The 27539-nt window shown below is 37.2% G+C and overlaps 2 protein-coding genes across 5 annotated transcripts in view; one reads left to right on the top strand and one right to left on the bottom strand.

Moving 5' to 3' along the window:
* The window catches only part of LOC136809065 (uncharacterized), a 63034-nt gene that overhangs the window by 13514 nt on the left and 21981 nt on the right, over positions 1-27539 (top strand). For all 4 annotated transcript variants that reach the window (XM_067065643.1, XM_067065641.1, XM_067065642.1 and 1 more), the window contains exons 10-33: positions 704-1016; positions 2264-2460; positions 3127-3275; positions 3782-4016; positions 4614-4808; positions 5266-5331; positions 5457-5510; positions 6006-6199; positions 6610-6820; positions 16107-16265; positions 17101-17208; positions 17743-18005; positions 18404-18515; positions 19684-19830; positions 20328-20441; positions 20882-21047; positions 22186-22455; positions 22736-22806; positions 23136-23234; positions 23522-23611; positions 23868-24076; positions 24511-24706; positions 24981-25106; positions 25282-26136. In XM_067065643.1, coding sequence (XP_066921744.1) covers positions 704-1016; positions 2264-2460; positions 3127-3275; positions 3782-4016; positions 4614-4808; positions 5266-5331; positions 5457-5510; positions 6006-6199; positions 6610-6820; positions 16107-16265; positions 17101-17208; positions 17743-18005; positions 18404-18515; positions 19684-19830; positions 20328-20441; positions 20882-21047; positions 22186-22455; positions 22736-22806; positions 23136-23234; positions 23522-23611; positions 23868-24076; positions 24511-24706; positions 24981-25106; positions 25282-26136 — 4599 coding nt within the window. The remainder of the gene's footprint in view (positions 1-703; positions 1017-2263; positions 2461-3126; positions 3276-3781; positions 4017-4613; positions 4809-5265; positions 5332-5456; positions 5511-6005; positions 6200-6609; positions 6821-16106; positions 16266-17100; positions 17209-17742; positions 18006-18403; positions 18516-19683; positions 19831-20327; positions 20442-20881; positions 21048-22185; positions 22456-22735; positions 22807-23135; positions 23235-23521; positions 23612-23867; positions 24077-24510; positions 24707-24980; positions 25107-25281; positions 26137-27539) is intronic.
* Positions 7316-15138, bottom strand: LOC136809062 (interstitial collagenase-like). Its single transcript, XM_067065637.1, has 9 exons — positions 14944-15138; positions 13928-14033; positions 13335-13456; positions 12709-12919; positions 10894-11028; positions 9255-9377; positions 8765-9080; positions 8124-8459; positions 7316-7858 (listed from the first exon to the last, which is right to left on the bottom strand). The coding sequence occupies exons 1-9, from the start codon at positions 15046-15048 to the stop codon at positions 7723-7725; spliced, it is 1590 nt and encodes a 529-aa protein (XP_066921738.1). The 5' UTR covers positions 15049-15138; the 3' UTR covers positions 7316-7722.

The raw sequence follows: 27539 nt of genomic DNA, 5'->3' as shown, positions 1-27539 counted from the left end.
TTAAGCTTGGTTCCCACTGGGCGATAGAAAGCCATAGAAAGCGATAAAAAGCGATAACTTCTCAAAATGAAAGCGATAGAAAGCGATAGAAAGCGATGGAAATATGAAAAACAGATGTTTTTGAAAATTCTTATTGCCCAGTGGGAACCAAGCTTTAGGCCTATTTAAATGTCATTCTTAACACAAATGAGTTCCAAGCTTCAGAAATTGAGATGATAAGTTTTTTTTAATTTAATGACTCTTTTTCTTTGTTTGGTTCTATAAGTCCCTCAGCTTTCCCTATCAAGCCCAAAATCCTCCCTAATACAGGAAAAGATTCTTCAAATATTTTAAACAACTTCAGCTCCCACCTTTTTTGGGCTTTTTCTGCGGGGGTTTAACACTTACCCCTCAAAAGAAGTCCATGGCAGCCCCCACGCTATGAGAATAATTAAACGAAAGCCAGGTTTTTCTTAAACGTAATGCAAAAGTTTTTGCTTAACTAAGTAAATGAAAGAAGCTTCATGAGAAATACAAAGTACTTTTTCTCTTGACATGCAAAAAGGTTTTTCTGTCAATACAACTAAAAATAAAAAAGCAAAAACAAAGTTATTCACTTAGAGAGAAGTTCTTTCTTGTATACCAATATCCAAAACATTCAAATCTGATAAAGCAAGCAAAAATAAGAACATTTTTTATTGCTTGCTTTCCATTTTCGCTTCAGATGATGGCGCAGGAGTTCAGCAAGGTTTCAGTGCCATGAAAAAATTCGGGAGGAAAATGAAGAGAAAAGGATTAAGAAAACTGAAAAGAATTGGTTTAAGAAAGAAAATTCGCTTCGGTGGCCGGCGAAAAATCCGATTCGGTGGTCGACGAAAAATCCGATTCGGTGGCCGACGAAAAATCCGATTCGGCGGAAGAATGCATGGAAAATTAAAAACCAAGATGAGAATGAAGAAGCTAGGAGGAAAAGTGAAACGTTTGAAATGGAAAAGGTTGAGGAAGATTCGATTACCAATGAGGAAAATGAAAATGAAGTAAGTTTGAAATTATCCATTTTTCAGGCCCCTCTCTTTAAAATTAGGGCGGGGCAGGGTATGGCACCCTCCAAAAAACTGGATAAGGCTGAATCGCAATTTCTTCCTAGACGGGTGCTCGTCAGGGATTGACATCAAGCCTCCCTTTTCTGGCGGCAGTTTTCTGGCCCCAGTTTTTCAAGGGGCAATCATAATGGGTTGTTTGTAAGGTAGGTCAGTCAGGTCCTATTATTTTCAGGATCGATATTCGTGGTGACTTTGGGTGAGCGACATTTTTCAAAGTTAAGGCAGGTTTAGGATGTCAAGAAGAGGGGACCATTTTCCGCACTATAAAACTGTAAATGTCTTTTCGGTTTCTTTGACGGTCTTACCACGCATTTTTAAAGAATAAAAACAACGAACTTAATTTAAAGTAGAGCAACATTTTTTCTCTGTTATTTTTAATAAACTTTGTTAATTTTGATTAGTTAGACTAGCGTTTTTTTCGAAAAGAAAACTTAAGAGCGGGCGGGTAAGGGTGTTCGAAAAAAAACATTGTGTATTGGAAAATAGAAAAGTCTACCGGGTGCACCAAAAAAAAGTATACAAATTTGTCGAGATATTTTGAGCTTCAGGATTTAAATTTTTTGTTCATTCTTTTTTTATTGTATAGAGGATACTTTAACTTGAATTTTGAGCTATCATACATTAAATTTGAAAAAGTAGTTCGAATGTTATTTCCAAAAAACTGACTTTTTTTCCATGTCGAAATTTCAAAAAATCATTAAAAACAGCGAGCAAACTTTTCTCTTTACACATTAAAAATACCAAAAAATGCAATTGTGCTCATCAAAACTCGTTGCGGAAATTAAGAATATGATAAAACAAGCTATTCCCATGTGGGATAATATTTTTGGAAAGGCTGAAAAAATTTTTTGGAAATCTTCAAGAGAGGTTTCGATGTTATGTGTGTGCTATGTGAGAAAATTTTTGAAACAAATAGATCACTATTCCTCGACTAGTTGCTCAAAGAACTTGGGTCTGCATTTACTTTGCTGTTATTGGAAATGTTCATGACGTGCAAATAAGATGGAGAAACTGTTGGCAAAATATAAGATAAGAGAAAAAGGAATAAAAAAAACAATGAAATTGTGTTTTTGTCATTTTGTCTTATTTATAGCGTGATTGCTGTTTTTAATGATTTTTTGAAATAAAGTATACATACACACACAATCAATGTTAATTTGCATTCTTCTCTTCTCTTACAGACTACGATTCCGTGGCGGTAAACATAAAAACCACCCATGGCATAAAATGGGCTCAAAGATGATCAAGATGGGCGGTAAATTGATCCGCCTCCCTGGTAAAAAGCGTCGTCGTAAGATTCGGATTCGCATCAAATTTAAGATCTCCTTGATTGGACGTTGGGATTGGCGACGTTACGTCAGAGGATTCAAATACGAATGTGAGTAACGTCTAAAACTAATGGTCGGTAAAAAGTGACGAACGCTTGGCATGTGATGAAACTTTTTGCCGAAAGTAAAAAGGTTAAGTTTGGGATCGTTGTAAAGCCGTTTTTTCGGAGCTGTCTTACCTACCTACCTTGCCAGATTCTTATTTAAGTTCCGCAATTGAATTAAAAAGACTTTCCTCGTAAGAGAAGCGTTAAGAAATGTTAAAAATTCCCTGATCCGTCGCATGAGAATTACATTTATAGCTCTCGAACGGGGAGTCTAATTTGCTGGAATTATGGAGAGTTTTTTACTAGGATTTCCCTTGGCGGGAACTGAGAAGTAGATGTAATTTTAGCATGATTCTAATATGTAATAATAGATGTTCGAATTATAAACGAGAGTACACTGAGCACTGCTATCGCTTTTTCATGTATCTACCCAAACGAGGGGGGGGGGAACAACCAAAACGATTTCGAACAACACGAATTGATTTGAGGACGCAACAGTGCTGATTTATCGTCGTCCTTAGTCGATCACGACGAATCAAAAATCTCTGCAGAAAGCACTGCAACAATGAACACTAGTGTTCACCTAATTGGAAAAGACTTTTGCTTCAGAATGTTGGTGATTCTTCATACTTTTTAAAAATCTTTCAAATTTCCTTTTTCTACCAATAGCCATCGGAAAAGCAAACGTTGGTGTACTGATTGACGGTACTATCGCTAAGCACCTTGGCATTGTCCAACGATGGATATACAATTTGGTGTTATTGTTTAAAAGAGGGTCATGGCTGTCATTCGGTACTTTTGGTGGTGGTGTTCAACTTGTAAGTAACGCCCTTTTTCCACCCAGCTTTTTTGTTTAATTCTTTTACATTTGCCTTCTTCTGAGAAAAGTTCACTGTCCCATTTTTGCGGGCTCCAAAAGAGTGTGTAGGCTAATGATAAAACAAAGTAATTTTCGAATTTAAGCTGGATTCTGACATTTCAAATTCAATAGGGGCTAAACCGTAAAAGCGTGGTCTTGTTACTTTTAAGAGCTATTCTGGAATATTCATATTAAGGTCATTTTCACAACCTGTTTGTTTGTCCCATTCAAGGTATTCAAGATGGTCGATGAGTCAGTAAAGTATGAAATAACTTAAAATCTTTTGATTTTGAGTCGAGTTAAAACCATATTCATGATATGCACCATTGCAATGCATTCTGACATTACATCACGGATCTAATAGCTGATTGGTTGTAAGTGACGTAAAATCGGTCAATACGTCACTTTCAACCAATCAGCAGTTGGGTCAGTGGAAGAACAATATTGAACACCCTTTTTTCGCAGCATTCAGACTTCAAGACGTTCGGTTCAGCAGCAGAAATCAAAGGTTTGATGCAGGGTGTGAAAGCGAAAGCCGGTGGACGAAAGATCGGTGAAGCACTGGAGTTTTATTACCCTTTGTTCAAAGCAGTGAAAGGAAAGTCTGGTTTGAAGAGTGTCTTGTTTTTGTTCACAACTGGTGTGACGACGGGAGATGGAAAGAAAATGATTGAATATGGTGTCAAGTATAGAAAACTCGGTATGTGAAATTTAGATAACCTTATCGGTAAGTGATGAAATCTTTTACCGAAGAATTTTTTTACCGAAGAATGTTTTTACTCAAGAATGTTTTTACCGACAAATATTTTACCGAACAATCTTTTTACCGAACAATGTTTTTACCGACAAATCTTTTTACTGACGAATCTTTTTAGCGACAATTTTTTTTTTAGCGAGAAATGTTCTACCAATAAGTAATTTTTTTTTCCGCTGTCATTCTTTACACGATTTTCAATGAATAAAATATGTAATTTTTCCTTTCGTCCTTTGAAATCAGCTTTTTACTATCTTTTGTAATCATATTTTTTTAATGTATTCTGTGTAAACAGATAATGAAGAACTAAAGATTTGTAGGGGTATGAAAAATCTTCAGAAAAGGAAAAGGTAGACAGGGGTCAGTTATGTGCAATTATGGTTGTCCTTTCTTGCCTTCTATTTTGCGCAAAGTTTCAGAGCGGTAGTGCCTAAAATGTGAAGGAACCAAAATTCCGGGAAAAGGATTTCTTCATACCAAATCCCGGAAATTACCGGAAACCCAGTTTGGTTTCTCTACAATATTAATATTCATTTATTTTAGGTGTTGTCATTTTCGTGTTCGGTCTTGGTCCACGCGCGGGCGTTTCCAGTTTCCGCTCCATCACGCGCTCGCTTCGCGTCTTCAGCATGCGAAACTACAAAGCAGTCATCTTGGGAGGAATGGGTTTGAAGTTGGGACACCGTGCAGGAATGAGGAGATCCATTTTCGTCATTTTGCAATCAAGGCTTGGAAAATGTAAGTTCGTATACAAAATAAAGATTTCAATAAACGCCTAACAGCAGGGCTGGAAAACGTATAAAGGCACTCACTCGACAAGCGTTTCCCATACCGGTTTCACTGAACCCCTATCCTGTATTCTAACCCTTCGAAAACCATGTGACTTATGCACGTTTCCTTATTGTGAATACAGTACAGTAAAATAATACGTCAATTGAAAATTGTGAGGTCTAATCCTATATTTTTTCTTATGGAGAATTTGGGACAAGGTTTAAGATGTTTGCGACATTAGGGCGGATATGAAGCTAGATAAGATGATTCTTTTTAGTTCACATATCAAGGTGATAGGATCATAATAATTTTATACTTTAATGGAAATCGTACCGTTGGTTTAAAGTTTAAATAAGTTCAAATTTCAAAAACGGAAGCTTTGAATTGGGAACTTATATTCTCCATCACAAATCTTCCATTATAGGGTTGGGTATGAAAGTTGGAATTTCATCCAAACATGCCGCTCATCACCATGGCCACTCACATAAAGGTTGTTATTTTGTACATATTAGATTTTAGGTCCTAAATTTATTTTTTTCCTCCTTGGCAAAAAAAATGACAATGACCAACCTTTTCAAAATTAATAAAACCAAAATTTCTTGTTCTTTCTTTCAGAATGGTGGTTTTCCATGTGGAATTGGTATCGCTACATTGGCTTACGATATGGAAGTAAGTTTATTCAAAAGGTTTTAGATGGAGTCGATGTTTTGGAATTTCGGGAATAGGCCAAACAGTTCGATTGGTACCATTGAGTCCACAGTCATATGGCTATGGTCGGGACGATAATATTTAAATGAAAGAGATTTGAACTGGGAACGGCCTAACTTATGGCGATGACGCTTTAAATCATTATTGAATTATCGCTGCTCAGAGTGAATTTAACGAAATATCGGGCTAATCCTAACTACAAGACTCTAATGGATCCATGCTTTTTCAGTCAAGCTTGGTGACCTACCAAATATGCGACTCTTGAGAGTATATTTTCCGGCTTCTGAAATTGTACTACAAGCGTTGATAAGTGAGAAAGTAAACTTTTAAAGGTCAAGAATTTGAGAAAATACTAGATTTCAGGGTGAATGAAATTAGGGCAATGTCAAAAAAATTTGCTTTCCTGGACTACTATCCACTTAAAGTATCGAATCTTACTATTAACTATCCATTTAGGTATTGGCCGTGCAAACATTGCTTTTGTGGTGGACTCGACCAACGCTGAACTCATGATGTTTTTACAACGTTTCGTCTACAACATTGCACGACTCTTTCAATCTCAAGGAACATACATTTCCATTATCGCGTACGGTCGTAAAGCTCATCTCGTCACAAAATGGCAGACTTTCACTAGTGCCCAGGACTTGCAGGTCAGTTTTCATTTTTTAGTTACTTAAATTCGATTTACTGTAGATCAATGTAATACACTGCTACACGAAGAATTCAAGATATAGTTCTTAACATGCTAGTACAATGAAAGAGTTTCTTACATTTGACTTTTTATACACGATAGGAAATCAAAATTATTAGCGTATTGTCGTATAACATAGCGCCCACTGTTAGTTTCGTCTGTAGCTTTTGTTTATAGACGCTGAATGTAGTTTCCGTGTTGAAAAAAATTCCCATACTGCAGTCCACGTTATAGAGCAAAGGATATGGCCGATGCTTAAATACCTTTCTTGTTCGTGATTTTTGAACTGAAATATAATTGCTTTTAGCAATTTTTTAGCCTCGTATTTTTCATATTGCCGTTATCAAAACTAGTTTTTTCTTTATATAGGCCCAATGTTCAGCCATTCCGTTCATTCAAAGTCGACACCGTCACACAAGTATCGCAATGATCCGAATGCTCAAACTTTACAGACCGTGGTTGGTGCGTGCTAATGCTCCTAAAATCCCTAGTCTACTGTTCCTTATGGCTACGGGTCCGTCAAGCAGCCGCAGAGACAAAAACTCATTCATCAGTATAGCAAGGCTGTTCAGGAAAGCTAGTAAGTATACTCTAAATTATAAGCAACGGTCGTAGAATCCAGCTCAAGTACCCAAGGTTTTGGATTCGATCCCAATCCGGGTCATAACCCAAAAGAAATGTTTCACTTGATGCCTCTCTACTGGATGCACTGTATCTAAGGGTCAAAAAAAATGTTTCACTTGATGGCTCTCTACTGGATGCACTGTATCTAAGGGTCAAAAAAAATGTTTCACTTGATGCCTCTTTACTGGATGCACTGTATCTAAGGGTCAAAGGTAATGTTGAGGCCCTACCTGTTAGAATTTACAAAATCTGAAAAGGGTTTTAGGAAATCGGTCGAAATAAGTGTCAAAAACAACTGAAAACGTTAATCAAAAGTAGTAATAGTTTGAGTCGAAAAATTTGTTCTAAAAGATGTAAAGCGAGTATCCGAGTCTGTTTGAACGTACCTAGATAACGGAGATTATGAAAATTGGAAATGTAAAATCTTAAATAACCAGCGACTAACGAGACATAAGATGAAGAATTCAACTTTTATTTTGTACGTGAAAAGTTCTTAACTCAGCTTGACTCAAGACTAAAGTCTTAAGCTTGACTAATAAACTTAACAAAACCCTGAAATCTTTTATAAATCTGAACAAAGTTACATCAGCTAGGTGGAAAATTGATTAGAGAACGATCACATGTCAATGGTCTTTCACTTTAATTTCACTGGACAAGACACAAAGACCCTTTTTTGTTGGAAATTTGGTCTTACATATAAAAGAAAGTGAGAATTTCAATATCTACATTTCAATATTTGTTTGAGCTAAAAGACTTCATCATAAATATGATCAATTGTCAGTTCATCAATGAGCGACTCTTCCTTTCAGTGCACCAGTGTTTTGTGCGTAGGTTTGTGGCTACATCTCCTGCAACTCATCAAGGGGTTTCTTCAAGAGGGTTCAATTGTCCGTAATCAACAATTGAGCCAATGCCACCCAGAGATGAACGACCACCACAATCATATAAACCTTGTCCAAGACTTTGTGGAAAGCCATTCTTAACTCGAATGTACCTGAATAGTTGAAAAATAGAATTCAATAATTAACGTTTATAATTAATATCGTTAAATTCAAAAATCGCACGTTTCGGACATTAAGTTTAGGAACTGTTGCTTTGAAGTCACTAGAATAGACTGGCTCCAAAACGTTGCTTTAATGTTTCTCGTGTCACCCTCTAGTTCGGAACCGTCCTTAAAGGCCTAATATAAACAGGATTAACCTCATGGGTGCTAGATGGACGTTGTTAAGACGTTTTTACGGGCTGAAAAATGAACTTACGCGTCGTCGAACATGTAAATCTTATCGTTCTTGATAAAGTAAGTTTTCTGATCCAAGTTTGAGCTGAAAGCTGCATCAATAAAATCGGGTACACCTTTCCAATTTTCCGAAATCACTTTCGGGTATCCGGGATCCATTTTCAGTTTGACGCCATCGAATCGATAATAGAACGGACCGGAGAAAAAATAGACACGATTGTTTCGTTTCCATTTGAAAATTGCGTCCACTTTTTTCACTTGGTCCGGAAGATTGATTTTTAAAGGGTTATTTTCTGTACCATGTATATTATGCGGACCAGAATTGAAGCCAAAAAATTGATGATAATAGATCCAATATCTAGAGAAAAAAAAAGATTTTCGTTCTTCTAGAGAATGGTATATTTTCTTTCTGCTCATTGCTAATTCACTTTGTCCGGAGGTTCATTGATGATACTTAGAGATGGTGCGAATGCAGCGATAGCTATTTGAAATGTTTTCACCATATTGGAAATGCAGTTCGGGAATATACAGGGTGTCTAGAAAAAAATAATGATATCAGGCCATGTCGTTGACTAGAGCCATTTTGTGTATTTTGTTTTATTACGTGTTAACAAAACAAAAAGAGAAAGACCCAAAAAGTATCCAGGGAGTGAAATTCTTTACCTTTCACCGGAGAAATATACTGCTTGGTGTCTCGAACCGATCTTCAAGTTCATCGCTGCGTCTATAGGCCCTGGTATACGATAGTTAGGAATGAAATAACGTCTTGGCATTGAAGCCAGTTTCTCAAAATGCCCAATAAGGGTAAGTTCTCCATTATCTTTGAATGCAACTCGCATTCTGTAGTGAGGGTTGTAGTAAACGGCATTGATTTTACCAGCAGGACAAGGACGGTCTCTTGGTACTTTGAGCCATTTGAGCACTGGTTTGGGTGTTGGAGTAGTTTTTGGGGGCGGTGGTGTTGTGCCAGTTCGAGGACCTGTGAAATGTCAACGGAATTTACGAATAATTGCCAGTTTATTAACAAAATAATAATCACTAGTGGATTTTCAGTGAATTTCCATTTTACCATAATTTGCGATAATATATTTTCTCTTTGACTCTTTGACTTATCTTCCTCGCCTTTAATACTTTATCATAGAAACCATCTTACCATAAAGTAACTGTATTCCAAGCACGTCATCATCGTTTAACTTAAAGCCTGGTTTATACGTGGTATACCATGGATACATCACGGCTTTTCTTTCCCTCGAATGTGCCAGACCAAGAGAATGACCTAAAACGAAAGTGAAATATACTTTATTTCATACGCCAGTTGACGTCAAATACAAAACTGAACGGTTGTCGTCTGAAAAATGCACAAAGATGGCGGAAAAAATTCAAGAAAATAATCAAAAATCACCATCAATAAACGACTTTTGCAGCCCGTCAAAGTGCATCATAAATGAAGAAAACGCACTAAAAGATACCCTACAATGCAGGAAGTGCCACCGTTTAGTCCATTATCTTTGTACAGAACTGCCACTTTACCAGATCCAGATATGCTTGTCATACAAATCAAGAAGTTTCCAGTGTCAAAACTGTACCAAAATCGCGCCACAGGTAATGGAAAGGTATAATTCAAATGAAACATCAAAAATTGAAGGATTCAAAAACGAAATCAAAGCCTGTGAGAATATAATGAAAAGGCAGGACGAAGAAATAAACCATTTGAAAGCACAAGACGTCAATGTTATGGTCAACGAAATGAAAGAAACTATGGACACCAGAATAACCACGCTTGAAAAGAAGATTGAAAGCATCATCGAAAAGAAAGAAGAGAAAAGACCACCAATGAGCTACGCTAAAATCACATCCAAACACATCGAGAAAAACATTGGAGATGCGATTCGAAAAGAAAAACAGGAGGAGCAGCTGATTCGATCTACAGCACGCAACCTAATTTTTCATGGGATTGATGAATCGACAGATGAAACTGAAGAAGAAACAAAAATCGAGGACGAAGAATTTATTCATGATAAAATTATTGGTCAGCGGCTCCATCTGAGGAATATAAAGATTACCGAGACGCAGCGGATCGGGAAATTTACGAAAGAAAGAGAAGATAAAGCGAGATACCGACCAATTAAAGTCACATTTACGAACGAAGAGGACAAGAACACAGTGTTGCAAGCAATAACAAAAGAAAAACGCTTTCCTTACCGAGTGACAGAGGATTTGACCAAAAATGAAAGACAGATAATCAAAGAATGGTGTAAGGAAGCCGAAAAAATGAATGTTAAAATCAAGGAAGACAACACAAAATGGAAAGTCCGGGGGAGCCCGCGAAAAAAACTCTATTTCAAAAAGATCATTGTAAAAAGTACGAGCGGTTTATAGAGGCCCATGTGTCTTCACGGTGGCCTGCAAACCTGTAAAGCTTTATTATTATTATTATTTAATATCAGTGCATTGATAGAGTGGATATCTTGCGCGGATAGTCCGGTCTTGTAATTTAAAGCTCTTAGACTATTTTCATAAGGTCCATGGCCAGGCTTAGCAATCTTTGAACTTTGTAGACCTGCAAATTATGCGAACATTGGAAGGAGCGGGGAACTCTGCCATCACCCAATAATTTGATACCTACACAACACAAGAGGTTGTTTTTAAACTCCCCATTTGACGATATTTTATGTAATGATGCAACAAAAGCGCCTCTGATTTTTGTACTGGTAAACTTGAAGTGGCACCAAAACACCGATTTCACAGATATCCTCAAGTTTGCTCCATAACGACCTAACATAATTATTTACCTAGCTCATGTGTTGCAACCCAAAGAAGATTTCGTCCTCGAGGTGATTGATATGTGTAATCTTCCGAATCGTCAAAGTGGACGTCCCCTGAAAGTCCTTTGTTGCTGTGCGGGTAAAACGCATGCGCTAGTGTACCTGAAACAGAGTATTAAAGTACAATTTTATTGATATAGTGCGCTTTAGACATTTGAATAAATAACTTCTTATTTTTTTCGCCCTCTTTATCTATATTTTTTCATCAAAAACACTCCAAAACATCCAAGATATTACAAGATGTGTGAACATTTAAGGATGTGCGAATACCATTTTAAGAGCTGTGCGAAAATTGATATAACCATAGTATAAGAAAGCCGCGGCTGAAATGATAACATCTGAATTTCTGTTGTTCTATCTCTGTCGTATTTGATGACTATTTTTTGATCAAGAGATCAGTAACGTAGCATCTTAACTGGTAAATTTTATTGGTTTGTCGTTAATACTTACTTCTCAGTGCGTTTTAGACATTAATGATATGCCCCTGATAATACACTTGCATTATAAAATCATTGTGCAGGAAAAATCAACAATAAGAAGGCTGGGCTGGGCTGAAAGAACTCTAAAATTAATGAGGTGCCTCGAAGTGCCTTCACAATATTTCAGTGAAATCTTTTTAGAAATCAATGAAAAAGTACATCAAGATAATACTGTGAAAATTTCAAGCTAGCACCTTCAAAATTTATCATTTAAACTGACAGGAAAGTTGTCATCTTGAATATAGTTCTTATAATTTCAATTTTGGCGAAAAACTGTTGTTTCCACAAGATACCCCTAAAATATGTCCAAAATTAGTTCAAGTGTTTTATTGGGTACAGATTCAAAGAAATCTAGCGACAAAAAAACATTTTCTGAAGGAAAATAATAGAAAAATTTCAAAAACTATCTACCAATAATAAAATGAGCATCTTGATGTTCTTATAAATCTCGGAGACAGAGATAGAACAGCAATTAACTGAAAAGATAATGCGGTGCATATTCCAGCCGCGGCTTTCTTATACTATGATATAACAATAACGCACGAGAATAAATGCGCCCGTAAGTTAATTGGTGTATTAGTTGTAGGAATATTAGCTCCGAGAAGCTGTCACCAAATGTCAAATATAAAGTCTATCCATCTAGCAATCTTTAGAAAAAAGTTTGCAAAAGTGGAGGAGGTTAGAAAAAGGTGGAGCGTTAGAATCCAATTTCAGTCAGCTTGAATTTGGTGTTGAGGTCAAATCAACTGATGATTTCTATTCTAAGCTTGAAAAAGATCAAAGAAATTTCGGCCTATAAGGACTGAATCATTAGCGAGTCTATGTATTCGAGATAAATCGAGGGGGACGGTATAAAGCAAAGTTGACAGGGGGCGAAATCGTCGTCCACTTTGCTTGACGACGGTAAAAACACCAAAATACCGTCGTCTGTTTAGGTGAGCAAAGACGATGTAGAGCCGTACATCAACTATCGACTTTATTTTGTATCGACTTCACTTACCGTCGCCCTCGATATCATCCGATACAAAAACTTGGCATTAAGATGAAACGACCGTAAAAAGTCTAAGTTAAGTTAAGTTACGTAATTTCTGCCATTATGGAAACAAATGTTCGAATTCGTAGAGGCCATCCCTTACGCAATTCAACCGTTTGCTTCCATAATGACGGAAATTGCGTAAGTTAACAAAACATGAAAGGCGTAACAAGCTTGTGGAAGATGTTTTTTGTACGTCCATCTAACGTTATATGGGCGTCTTGGACGTAAGGTAGGCGTTGTTTTGACGTAATGGGCTAGATATCTTACCTCCTGGTCCATCAAAAGGGAAGGGATCCTTATGATAGGACTCTACAAATTTGACAACAATGTCGGGTTCAGAGTCGTCGCTGTCTGATAGTTCTTGGAAATCAATAGCTGCTTTATCTCGCCAGAATTTGAACGCCTGACGCATTACGGTAAGAATAGTGTTTCGTGGTAACGTACGCCCGGTCCCGTAAAGTTTCCACGTTAGCAGGTTCTGAAAACGATTAAAGGCAACGGTGGTTTAGGATGGTTTGTGTTGGTTGCTCTTCATCAAAAAATTTGAATACCTTTTTTAACCGCCTTAGAAATCGAGAATAAAACGCAAAGAATGGATGAATGAAGGCGGATTCGAAATTAATGTTTCACAAAGTATGGCTTGACAGCTCGCGTCTGTCTGCGCTCTATTTTCTATTCCTTAGGAAGTAGGACCCATTCCGAATGCATCCGGTGGGCTAATATCATAACTATCGTTAAAAAGTATGGAAATATTACCCTAACTAATTTTAGAATAGAGTGGAATAGAGTTTTTCTCTTTTAGGGATCCTTAGCAAAAAGCCGAAAATAAATCGCTAAAAATGGTCCGACCTCAATATTCCCGCAAAATTATATAGAGATCAGTAGTGTCATACCTTTTTCCATATGCTCCCTTGATGGACATATCTCTTCTTTCTTTTCCCTTTAGTCAAAACTAGGTCGTTGAGGCCACATCGAGGTAAAGTCATCTGCCGTAACGTGGCAAGATCACATAGTCCTAAAATAAATATTTCACCCATGTTTTATATATTGTACAACCTTCGGAAAACTTTATAAGAAAAAGAAAAACCCACTAAAACCGAAAGCCTTTCAAATGGGAGAGGTCATGGAAGTTTGTCCCTGAAAAAATCTAACACTCTAAGCTTTGTATTTTTGTATCACTTTCCAACATTTATAGTTATGCCTTAACTATAAACAAAAAGTTGAAAAGCTTTGAAATATCGAAAATATCGGGTTGTGCAAGGGAGTCGAGTATAGCTAAATAAAATGCCGACTCATTATATCATCTGACATTTTTCAATTCTAATGCAAAAAAGACAATTCAGTATAGAAGATATAGATATCATACTATTTGAAGTAAAAACAATGAAAAACTGATTTAGAACGGCTTGGAATCGGGTCATATTCCGCTTATCAAAAGGACGGCTACTTTTCTTGGATTTTCAATAGAACCATGTACCATTTTTACCTGTCACTGACAGACCTGCAAACTCTTGGAATTCCCGTAGACTAGATTCATATTCGTTGTCTTCGATACTGAATCCTTCCGAATAGCCATACTTGGATAAGTATTTCTAAAACGGGAACAATAAATGAACAAAATTAATCTTAGCCTTCTCTGAATAATTTGTTGCGGCAAAACTTTTAAGGTCCAATTTATTTGAGATAACAGGACCAATTGCTGGTGAATTGCTTTTAATTTCGCCACCCTCCTGAAGCTGGTCGAGGTGATAAAATAGTACGCTGTCCAGACCTATATCTTCTTACTTATTTTTGTTTAAAACGACCGTAGCGTACCTTGCAAAGGTAGAGCGTTCAGCTACGGTGCGCTAGGTCGGGGGTTCAATTAGTATAGTAAGCTAGACGACTAATTCAGACATGGTAGAAATAAAGCAAAAAGTAGTGGAGGGAACAAATTTTAGTCAAATTTTTATACAAACCTATTCCCGTAACAATGATCGTATTATCATATAACACGCCTATACTACTACTGTATTAAATTTTCGATGTATCGAACCCCCTGGGTATCCTACTTTACTAGTAAAGACCCCCTGGATATCCACTCTTAGAAATGTGCTCAACCCCCTGGATAAAGACACTTTACCCCCTGGATAAAGACACTTTACCCCCTGGATAAAGACACTTTACCCCCTGGATATCCGTTCCCTCGTTGATATTTAACCCCCTGGATATCCACTTTTGAAAAAAAATCGTTAACTCCCTGGATATCCGATATCCTCAACAGGGGGGGGGGCATGGACTATTTCTGGAAAAGCCCATTACACGCATTATGAACGACTCCAGTCTAGAATTCATACCGAAAACTTAGTTCAAAATTGGTACTTGATGCCTCTGTGCTTGATGCTCAACAATTAATAGAAGGATCAATGGTAAGTGGAGCAATCCAGGGAGAAAGAGGAGCCTTCGGATGGCCTCCGACAGTGGCCACAATCTTTGCTTTAAAGTACCAGGAGGCTATCTTACCAGTGCATTTCGCTTGTCTTCATCAGTAACGGGTTGTTGTCCATAAACGTTTTGCCGAATCAGTATAAAAATCATACAAATTGAAGATATAAAGTGCTTCAACATGATCAAGAGCAACCTTTTTTAAAGAATAGCTGTTCCAAGTGCGGTTGTTGTTACAAAGTAAAGTTGTGAAATAATGTAGAATGAAAAATCGGTTCTGTAGTTATAAAATTTGTAGGTTCGTGAATTTTGTTTTGTTTTCAAAACTTTTTTTTTTTACTTTTTTTGTGTTGATTCATTGACCTAACCTTCTATAAGAAAAATATCTTGCTTTCTTTCAAAATTTTTAAATATTTTGATAACGAAAAAAGGTTTTTAGGCATAGTCAGTTTAGGAAGCTGAAAATAACTTTCTAGGATATATTTTCTATTCTAATTCTAGTCGGTAGGTGATCTTACGAATATACACCTCATGATCACAGACTATTTGAAATTATGTTCCGGATTTTGCTCAGTTTATTTTTTTCATAGCAATATTACAGGCGATTTGAAATAGAAATGAAATTTGACATTCTTGGACGATCTTTTGAGTAAAAAGGTTGATAATTGAACTCCATTGGAACATCCTAAGACGTTTCTTATGTGCGAACGTGAAAAATAAAAAGTCCTAAGATCAATATGGGCCTTAAATTTATTTTAAGCCGAAGCAATATTTAGCGTTTCTTGTAAACTACACGTGTATTTTACATAACATCCATTCAAAATTCCTTGCTTTCAGATTTCTCTTTAAAAGAAGGGACACAAGAATAACACTAGAGTTCAATCTCATTAAAACTCGGATGCCAAATTTTCTTTTGACTCTACAGAGTTGACCTCTTTTCCTTTCGAAGGAAAAACTTTGACGTGAGCACCGTATACTTTTTATAAGAACAGTTGTATAAAAGAATACAAGACTGGCTTCTGACGGAAACTTTTCAGTCCAAATCTAGATGATGCTATCGTCCCTTTTAAGATAATCCGACCTCCTAAATTATTCCCTTTCTAGTGACCTTGTGTAGACGATAGAATCGCATCTCGTCTCAGAAATTTCAAATTACGGTAAATTCTTGTTTAAGTTGAAATAGTAAAAGGGAAAAATGTTGTCCAAATTTAACGTACATTTTGCTTATTTTTTCCCCTCAGAAATCGACGTATTCACAATGGGTATTGGTCCCGAGGGAAAGAAAGCGTCGATCCAATTACGTTTCTTGGCTAAAGGACCTCGATTTTCATTCGCTGGTGACGTCAGTGGGTTGGTTCAAAAAGCTTCCTTCAATATGTTCTCTGGTGGATTATTGAAATGTAAGTCATCACGTTCTTTGGAGTTTCTTCAAAACGTTGTCTCCACATCGAGCTAATGTTTTTTTTTATAAGAATGGTGTAAATCCATTTCATTATGGATATTCTTAACTTTTTTTTGAAAAATCATCCTAAAATATTCTAACAGCATTCTTAGGTTAGGATCCTAATTCAGACTAGATTTAACATTTAGTACATACGTCTCGAGCATGAAATGACATTTTGTAAACGGAGTGAGCCTTACTTGGGGGTAATTGACAATTTATAAATGCTCTAACAATTGCATTCTTAGCTTGAGTAGCAAAATTCCATGATGGTGATATTCTTAGCATTATTCTTATTTTTTTCGCCATTTTCATCATGGACATTCTTATAAAGTGTATTCTTATGAAAAAAAAGTGTGTAATGCTAATAACGTCCATATAACGTTAGATGAACGATGAAACAGGGTTAGGTTAAAAAACTTCCTGCAATATTTTTTGGTGCATTGTTAAAGTGTAATAGACGTCTCTTCCACCAAGTTATTTGCCTCCACTTTGCGATTTTTTGAATCAGGTAGTCCAAACATTCGATTTCTTTACGTCACTTGAAACTTTCAAAGCTTTTGCAGTAGCGAAAAAATCGAATTTATGTGAAAACACTTAAATAAAGGATTCTTTTTTTCTTTCGAAATCATCTAAATAGAACACAGCAAAAAACTACATATTATTTCCCGTTACTTAGTTTTTGGTGAGTTGATCGCTATTTAAACCCTAATATTTTTTTCAAGTGATTACATACATAAAGATAATTAATAAAGTTAAGTTAATTATATCGAGATTTTGTTACCTCTTTTCAGTGGTGGGAGCAGGGAATGCTATGCAGTACACAGTGGGTAGCAAAATGATGGGTCGCGTTCAAATGAAATGGAATTGGAGGGTTGGAATGAAATCAATCAGATATGGATGTAAGTCTCCCTCTCTATTAGTGAATTTGAAACAACGTTTTTCGTTGGAAATCGATAAGGAAGACTGTATGTTGTTACTGTCGAGGCTCATTGAATTTTCGGATTTTACGATGATCTAAATAAAGCGAATGTTTAAACAAAGCCTTTGCACTGACATCGATTAACGAGGTTTTTTTTTTGTAATCGCAGACCGATATTTTTTAGTCCAATACGGTTCTTTATAACGCAACCTGTCGGCTTTCATTATTTCTGGCGAAAAATTCGTAAAAATGTATTCTAAGTATACTTTCAATTAAGATCAGTACGAGTATCAGTAACTGAAGTTGTTGAAAGAACCATGGCCTGAGACTTAACCGGATTGTCATTTAATGTGGACTCTAATGTGGTCGCTAATGTGGTCGCAATTCGTTGTTTTGAACCTCAAATGACGGTCAAGTTGGCGCTCAAACATTCAACATTCAAATGCAAGCAGGTAAGAATGATGTAATCCCCTCCTTCAAGTATAAAATTTATTTTAATTTTTTTTCTTACCAGATCTTGGTCGCGCGAACATCGGTATCCTAGTGGACGGTGTCGGCGTCCCCAACTTTGGTTATCTGCGACGTTTCATTTACAACATCATACGTATGTATTCCCTCTCCGGCACCTACGTCAACTTGATGGTGTACGGAACACGACAATACCGTGTCGCTAATTTCGTCCAACTCCGTAACACGAAGCAAATTAAACGTTTGGTTATGAAGATGCCAAAAGTGGCGAACGGAAAACGAAGAACGGGAGCCGCCCTTCAAGCTATGGTAAACGGAAAGCTTTTTTTCTTTCTTCAAAGTCAAAGGGTTTTCACTATCTTTCACTAGATAAACAAAACCATATTTTAAGGAATATACTACCAATGCTAATCAGATGAGGGGGAGGGGCCTGGTGAGATTTTATGCTGTCAACGTTAAAGCCCAATCAAAAGCTTATTCTGAAGCTATTGAAACGAGATAACCGCCACTGAGCACTTGGTTTGCCCTTACAAAGAAAATATGTCAGCTTTTTTTACGGGGAGTCATTGTTTACTAAAGGAGTCACTATTTCATAGGACATTTCTACTTTAGGGGAGTCATTGTTTCCTTGTTTATTATTCGAACTGGAGAGGTCAACATTTAATCCGCTACACCAAATGAATAATTATTTTGTTCCCAATTTCTAGTTGAATTGTTTCGGGGACGCACCACCGGGCAATCCGAATGTTCTTTATGTCATCCTGCATGGTAAATCTACTGATTCTGTCAACGCACCAGCCGCTCTTCTCAGAAAATACGGTAAGTGTGCAAGATGTTTAACATGTTGTATCAGTACAGTAGAACTGGTTGATAAGAGCTGTACCACTGATCTCCAACTACTTTGGATCGTGCTTCTCATATAACAGGAAGTGTCTCCAGCTCACTGACCTTTATATATCCCTGGACCAAGTTACTCAATGCCGGCCAAGCAAAATATTATGATCGGAGTATTTTTCAAATTGGTACCCGCAGAGAAAGCGCTAGATCTACAATCAGGGACAAAATACTTGGCACAAAAGGGAAATTCACCGGGGTGTTTTGAAACCACAATCGATTTGTAAGTGCTCTAAAGTAGGTTCGAAGGGTAGAGTTTTAACTCTGAGTTTTAACGCTAGACTTAAGATTTGGACCTTAGGATCTGAGGATCCAAAAGTTCAAAAATGGTCCAGTAGGGCTTGAAATATAGCCTAGAAACCAATAAATCCCTCCCAGATCGAAATACTCGATGAAATCAAGTTGAAGGCCTAAAAATTGACATTCTCACTCGAACTTCAATTTTCGAAAAATTGTAAATTAGCCAAAAGTGCCAATATATTATGACAATGATTGTAGTTTCGCTTGTACACTAATGATGTAGCGCCGTTTGTCGTTAGGCAAAGTTTCAAACACTACAATGGCTTCTTTGCGGGTATCAACTTTCAAAAAACTTCGATCAAAGATTGCGGATATAGCTTGGTCAAGGGATATATAAAGGTCAGTGGTCCAACTCTTGAAAAGATTAGTCCTCCATTTTGTTTTCTAGTCTACTATATGACATACGTGAAATTCGAACTTTCGAAAATCTAAGGTAATATAGTAAAACAACATAGTGGACTAGTCGACTCCAAGATCGGACACATCTCCAACGGAAATCTGTAGTTAGCCTAGATTATAAAGGATTATGTATCTGTGAGCTGAACTGGTATATATGGTTCGAGGTCAATTCAAAAAGCCTTGCGAGATCATTGCGCTGACCGAGATATCATTCTCTCGTCCAACCAAAAAATTGGGAAACTGATAATTTAATAAATTATTAAGTAAAAGCTACAGCACATTAAGTGAGCACGTTTTTCTATTATTTCTTCCAAGTTCTGTTAGTATAAAGCCTTTCAAAAAGTAGTCTTTTGGTAAATCTCTCATTTCAAATATCATTTCACCATTTCTCTAGGCATCAAGGCGTTTCCATTTGGTGTTGGTTCGGCAGTGAGTGGTAAAGAGCTTGCTAGTATCGCCTTTTCCTCCTCCACCATTTTCAAATCTGGTATCAATGGAATGGTACATTCGTTGAATAATATTCAAACGTCAGCTGCTACTAGTGAGTGCTTCTCTTGATTTTCGAATTCTCTGATGAACAGTTAGATCTCGAAACGATCATTATTAATCAAGGTCCTACAAATTCGAATGTTTCGATGGTTCTAATACTTCCAATGACAATAAAAGTCCTAATTTTCATCTAGAACGAGGATCCAAGGTAGAAAAAGACGACTGTCTGCCAGTGGGTCTTTCCACAGTCGTCCAACGACAATCACTCTATAAAAAAAATAAACTTTCTTTTTTAGTTTCTGAAATAGTATCGAAAGCATGCGATAGAAACAAACGCGTGGTCCTTAGTTATTCAGGCTGCTTAAAACATTTGCGGGTCGCCCTCTGTCCATCGTACTATAAAATATTATTTTTTTATTTTCTGAAATAGTATCGAAAGCATGCGGTAGAAACAAACGCGTAGTCCTCAGCTATTCAGGCTACATAAATCATTTGCGGGCCGTCCTCTGTCCATCGTACTATAAATCCCTTCTCATTCTGCTTCTTTAGTTTCTGGCACAGTATCGAAAGCATGCGGTAAAAAGGGACACACCCGATGCGGACGCAAGGCAATCATCAAACAATGGCAATGGAAAACGTTCGGCGTTTCTTTCAGATATGGAAGTAAGTATACCACATGGAATTTGAAATAAATATCTACCACATGGTGGAAGAGCCAATGTTACGGCACGAAAAGTCGAAAATTGACTTTTTCAGCGATTCTGATTGATTTTCTAATTGAAATAATTTATTTATTGACGCATTTTTCCTTAAAATAAAAAAAATTACGATAAGGACCTCAATTTGACCAAATGAAGGCTTGGCTATTGTTATTTTTCGTGTTTTTCCAATTTTCTTAAAGCGCTTACTTTTAACGACTCACCCTCTAAAAGGGGGTGCAAATCAGTATTTCCTTTGTCAATTTGTATTGCGAGGCTGGAATTGTTCTGATTTTGTCCTTAGGTTTTGACATAGCACTGAGTGTCATGTTCTTACAAAAATTATTCTTTTAAACAAACCCTTTTCTTATAAAACTCTTTTATCAATTTCCATTATTTTCGTAGTCGTCTCCAAAGCGTCTATCATCTTCTTGGTCGACGGGAATAATAAGAATCATTTTGACGTCATGCAGAAGTTGGCGTACAACATCTACAAATTCTTCTCCATTGGAACTTCAGTGTCGGTCATCACCTACGGAGGTAGTATCAACAAGAAACTGGCAAAACTCAAGTAAGTGTTTGTTTCCTAAGCTACAGTCTTATTTTTTTAAGAACCAGTAAATTTTGGCTGGGCTGAGATGTTCGTAATTTTTTTTGAAATTTTTACGCTTAAATACAATCTTACGATGTTAATACGCTTAAAAACTTAAAATGGGTTTAAAGCCTGTTTAAAATCAGTATTTTCTAAGTAATTTCTAAAATCTAAGGCTTATGAATGTTCTTAATTCGTTCTTAGGTTTTGGGCCAATTTCCAGCCTCGTGTTTTTATAAAATTGTTCTTATAAAAAAACGTTTGTTTTGATTTTACTTTATGTTATACATCTATAGGAAAAAAGCGTCTAATGGTATTTTTGTCTCGACCCTCCGTCCAATATAATTTAAATACGAATTATTGTGAATTTCGAAAACTTATTACGTCTTTTTTAAGTTGTCTTAAGGGCTCTGACCATAGTGAATTTTCATATTTGCCATTTACAAAATATTGATTTCTGCCTGATGTAGCCAAAAAAGCTATGGCGTGTTATACATTTTCTGTTATTTTAAAAAATCACAATGAAAAATTTTGCTGAAGAAGAAAGTAAAGACTTTTGCGAAGAACAGTATTTCAACTTTGGAGATATTTTTGCGTTAGAGGGTGTATCTTTAACCAAACTAATAAAAGATTTTCGGGAAATTTTTGTAAAAGCTTCTTCGTCTCAAAATCTTGAAAATAGCGATTTTTGACCAATTCTTCATCCCAATTTTTCGTTCAAAAAGAGTCCTAAAACTCGTGGGACACTCCAAACTTTTGATACTTCAATTTAGAAAAATTTTCCGAAAAATTTCAAATAGTTCATTTATTTGCGGACAATTGAAAGAAAAACGTTAATTACCCACTGAAGCTTAGCATTTTTTGTATAAGAGGGTAATATAACATTTTTATTAACGTCTTTTTAAAGTTCATAATGTCATTTTTGTAATTAAATTCTTAATTAGAATTCTTGATAGAATAAATTTCCAAACAATTTGTAAAGCAATTTTTGGTTAAAGTGCCAAGGAACCCAAAACAAAAGTTTTATCTTCAAATAGCTTAACAACTTTTTTGACTATGGTCAGAGCCCTTAAACCATTAGCTAATGTTGATAATGTTCATTCAATTCATTCTTCAGAACTTTCTCTGACGGTACTGCATTTCAAGCTTTTATCTCCGCCATGGACTACCGTGGCGTTGGTGGGCGTAACACTGGTCAAGCATTGGCGGCCGCCCTCACTGTCATGAAAGGCGCCCCAGGAAAAAAGATTTGTTTCTTGTTTTCGACCGGTAAAAGTACGGATGATGTAGCGGCGCCTGCGAAAGCCATGGTGAAATCTGGTGTTTCAATTTTCGCTTTGGGTATTGGTAAGGGAGCTGTTCGCGCTGAAATGAAGACTATTTCAAGGTATGCACTTTATGCAATTAAGTCCAATACCGAATCAGTAATTTCAGTAAACATTTCATTAAAATGATGTCTTTTGACATTTTCGAAAAACTTTTTAGGATTTTTCATGACTTAACTTAAATAACTTTATACAACTTTGTTTGGTATTTTAAGGAGGCCAGGAATAGACGAAGATTTTCTTTTCTTTTTGTTGAAACATGCTTAACGAATGATCGTTGATACGTTCATAAAGATACCCTTCAAGCAATGAAAATGTTTTACCATGACATTTATTTTCTAGATACTATTTGGTGATCAAATGGAGAGGTCTTCTTGAAGCCATGGTCAAAATACAAAACAGTTTAAAGAAGGGTCAGTGTTGAAATGTTTAACTTTTTGCGGAGTCTTTTTTATTTGATTGTTGGCTTTGGCAGATCCTTCAAATTCATTAGTTACGTATTTTGAAGTCGACGAAGCTTTTATTTGATAAAGTCTTTGTCTTTATATGCTGCTAATTCTATACATCAACTGACCCCTGCCTCTCTATTCTAATAAAAATCTTTTGACCGGTTGGGATGAAACGAAATCCAATGCTTTCAGGGTGTCCATTTTTTTCAAACAGGAACGAACACATTTCATATTTACATTGCTTTGACCTTTAACGATGGAGGTTTTATCGTTTCCAAAACCTTTCTTTTTAGTCATTGGAGCTGCACCACAAACCGAGCCAGAAGTTGGTCCGTTGCCAGATCCACCCAAGGGCGACCCGCCAAAGAAACCGCCACTCCCTGTACCAACTGGTATGTTATGTTTCTACTTCTGGCCTCATCATCCAGTACACGTTTTTTAAAGTATGGCCTTTATCGAGCATATCCAGAATTGATTAAAGAGAAAAATTTAAACATTCAAATTGTGTCATTTTAGTCCATTAGATTAACATAGGGTACTTTACATAAAATATTCGAGACTAAGAAACACGATCTAACAAAGATTTAACTCATTTGTAAGGGAATGGGGTCATATTATTATTAACCAGTAAATATTGCAATATGAAGCCACTTAAATCCTACTAACATCATTCTTACAGCTGGCTTTCTTGCAAGTTCTGCCACACAATCAATGGGTCTTTTGCAAACCAAATGGGATTGGTTCAAATTCTTGAAGCTTAAAACTGGAGGTAAAGAAATATCATTTCAAAATATTCTTATTTCATTTAAGTACAAAAAGATTTGCTTGTTTACTACCCTCCACTGAAGGTGTAGTGGTGAAAAAGACCCCGGCTAATTAACAATGTTGTTTCAACGTTCATCCAACGTTATATGGGCGTTGTGAACGTTAGATAGACGTTATCTACAAAAGTCGAATGACCTTTTCGCGGTTTTTCTAACTCTTTGGCGATAAAAAATTCAAGATTTACCTCATCTATCTTCTAGGTTTGAAAATGGCCAACGTTGTGATCATCTTGGACGTCTCCAAGAACGACAACGTTGACATTATCCAACGTTTCGTGGCAAACCTGTTCTTCCTCTTTGATATGAAGACGTGCTCTTTCACACTGATGTTGGCTTCAGACGTTCCTACCACGTCATTTAGCATGAAGGTGTTCGGAACAACACAAGAAATTATTGATGCTGTCAAAAAGGTGCGGATTTTTAAGTCAAGCTACGGAACACAGATTTTTGAAATTCCCAATTCTATTTTGAATTTTACGTGATCGAGGGGCTGAAAAAAATCTAAAGTTCAGAAGTGTTCATGTTATTGGTAATTAGAATATCGTTTTAGTGTCTAAGTGTACCCTGTACTATCAGCGAGCGTTTTATTATTTATCTAATGACGTGGCCTGGTAGCTCAGTCTGTAATCCTTTCGCCTTACAGTCCAAGGGTTGTGTTTTGGTCATCGGTTACCGCTAACTCATCGAATGAGTAGCTTATATAAGGTAATCGGGTGTAGTAGTGAGAGAAGGTGTGGCATTCGATTTTCCAGGTCTAGCACAAATGAAAAGTTGTTAGACTCCTTCACTCCCGGCTCCGCCGACAGCCACCAGATGAATATACTTACTTCTTTTATCTACACAGATCAAAGTGAAGCCCAGTCGAAAATTGAAATCTGGCAAAGCTTTGTACATGTTTAAGAAGAACGTGCTTCCCATCATTGAAAAAGACGATCAGAAGACGCCCGTCCTCTTTTTCGTCACACGGACCAAGTCATCAGATGATATCAGTAAAGTTGGTGAACAAATCAAAGGCTCTGGATGCAAAACTGTCAGTATTGGTAGGTTATTAATCCGTGTTTTCTCCATGATTCAAACTTCTATAACTCAAATGTCTCCTTAACTCCAAAAAAAAATTACTGGTCTTTTCAGTTAACAAACCCTTATAAACATGTTATGGAGACTCTATTGTATCATTTTAAATAATGTTAGAGGAGAATGCGAATCCAAATTTCCGATATTTTTTGGATAACTTTTTTGCACTTGAAACCTCAATTGAAAAAAGCCAATAAATTTACCTCTGTAAAAAACTCTATATTCTATTCAATTCTTTAGGTATTGGTAATGATTTCAGTCAAGAGGAGCTCGGTTTGATTGGTTTGAACGGCCAACTCGGTTTGTCTGGGTCAGTGACGTCACTCCCTGCTCTCATTGGTCGAATCTTGTTTGGCTTGACGACAGGTTGGTTGAGACATTTGATTTTGCACAGACAGAATCGTTGTATTGTACCTTATCTGGCGGAATTTTCCAAATTTAAAGTAAATTTTAAAGTCTCACCTGAAATAGGAATTGATGTTAATAAAATCTCTTCTTCAAACGCTTCATATTTGCAATACTCATTCTTCTTTTCTTTCAGTGGTCAACGGCCCACCAGCCGGCCCCACAATGACTTTGTCAGGTATGGCTGGAAACAATGGAGCCGCCTTATCGGGGGCCGTTATGAACACCGTACAGACGGGTAGCGTACCGTCAGAAACCGCCGGTCAATCAGGTGCCCCTAACACTGGGTCTGCTGCTGGTGACGCCCAAGGGGATGAGACCGCAGGAACTGCAGGAGCCCCTGAAAATGGTGGTGCTACCAAGCCGGATGGTACTCAGTCGCCTGCTGATTCACCTAAGTTACCGCCTGCTCCTGGTCCCAAAGAGGTTGGAGGAGGGGCTACAGGTGCAGGAGGTAGTGATGTTGCTACTGGCGTAGCTGGTGCTACTGAAGCTGTCGCTGGACAAAGTAAGGTGGATGGTGGACCAGGAGGACCTGGAGATGGCAAGGTCACATCTGGAAGCTCCAACCAACCTGTTAATACTGACGGAACACCAGCTAAACTACCCGTCAAGCCTGATGGCTCCCCTGTTGAACCGACCAACCCAGACGGTAGCCCTGGGTCAGGACCTCCACTACCAGACGGTACCCCTGCAAATCCAGACGTGTCTTCGCCGCCTGGTGTAAATTCAGACGGTACTCCAGCTGCTGAGACTAGTGACCCAAAGAAACCTGCACCTGATCCAGCTGCTGTACCAGCTAACGACCCTGCTGCCCCTGCGGTTCCCGCTGCTCCACCAGCTGCTGGAGGATGTGGCTGCCCCACTTGTCCTGGTGGCTGCTTACCTGTCATTTGTTCACAGCCTGCTCAAAAGGATTGCGTGGGAAGGGATTTTATTTTGAAGAAATTTCACAAAGACATCAACACGGAGGATGAAGGTGATCTTAATTGTAAGTACCTTTGCGACATACTTTTAGATGTGTATTTATAAACACTATTTATACTATTCTTTCTTACAAACTTACGATGATGAAAGTGGGTTTATATTTTGACTGACAATGGAAAATGTTTGATTTTCGTCGTTGATATGGCAAGAACGCCTTTGTCATTAACCACACATCGCAAAGTAGGGCTAAGTCGCGATATATGATGTGTCTCCTGAAATTGCCTTTCTTTTTCACGCCATTCTGAAAAAGACTGTCGTGCGTTTGAAAAAAGTGTCGATATGCATTAAAGATTTTCAGTTCATTACATTACACCCACTACGTAAAGAATAACATCACTATAATCATATAATATGTTATAATAGTATTGGACTACTTTCCACAGTACATGCCATGAGCCTATAGCTGAATTTCTCGTGGCAGGCGTGGCAACTGTGGCGAGCGCTTAATTGATTTCACAGCGATTGCGTACGACTAAATTTCTCGTGGCAAGCGTGGCAGCTGTGGCAATCAAAATATAAAGAACACAGGGAGACACTATGGTACGGCTAAATTCCTCGTGGCAAGCGTGGCAGCTGTGGCAAGCGTTGAAAAGATTTCACAACAATTGCGTACAGATAAATTTCTCGTGGCAAGCGTAGTAGCTGTGGCGAGCGTTGAATAGTAGATTTCACATCTATTGCTCACGCTTAAATTTCTCGGGGCAAGCGTGGCAGCTGTGGCATTTATATAATATAAAGATCACAGCAAGACACTATGATATGGTTGATTTTCTTGTGACAAGCGTGGCAGCTGTGGCATTTATATAATACAATGATCACAGTGAGACACTAGTATGGCTGAAGTAAGTGGACTCATTGGAACGTGAAATGATAGAAGAAATACTATCAATGCATTCGTAGACGTGTTTTAATCATTATGCACCATTGCAATGGGCTCTAACGTTTTCTTTCATGTACAGATGGAAAGTATGTTACGTTTATAAGAACCAGTAGATTTTTTATGAGGCTCGACTGCTCTTATTATTTTGGCGTTTCGAGCTTTAACTGTTCAAATCCTGTTGTTACTAATAGAGTGAAATTGAAGTATTTTAGGTTTTAAATTCAATTTTTATTACTTTGACCCCTAAATTGCTTGGAAAGGTTGAGTAACTCCAGGGTAATTACAGTTCTTAGATTGTTTTTATTTTTCTTTGTGGGTGATTTTGAGCTCGACTACGCTCGAAAAAGAGCTTAATATAACACCCCCTTCTCACAAACCGGTAGGATTTTTCAGCCATAGTGAGGGTTAAAATAATGGGCTGAATCTCGATGGGGATTTATGTTTTTTATGACTGTGGTTTATTTGATTATTTTCAGTAGGGTCAAAAATTGGAGGAAAATTTTCAACCGGGGACGATATTTTGTTCA

The sequence above is a fragment of the Clytia hemisphaerica genome, unplaced genomic scaffold (assembly GCF_902728285.1).
Source record: "Clytia hemisphaerica strain Z4C2 unplaced genomic scaffold, Clytia hemisphaerica genome assembly, whole genome shotgun sequence".
NCBI classification, from domain to species: Eukaryota; Metazoa; Cnidaria; class Hydrozoa; order Leptothecata; family Clytiidae; genus Clytia; species Clytia hemisphaerica.
The sequence above is the reverse complement of the archived record's forward strand: the minus strand, read 5'-3'. Positions and strand labels throughout refer to the sequence as shown.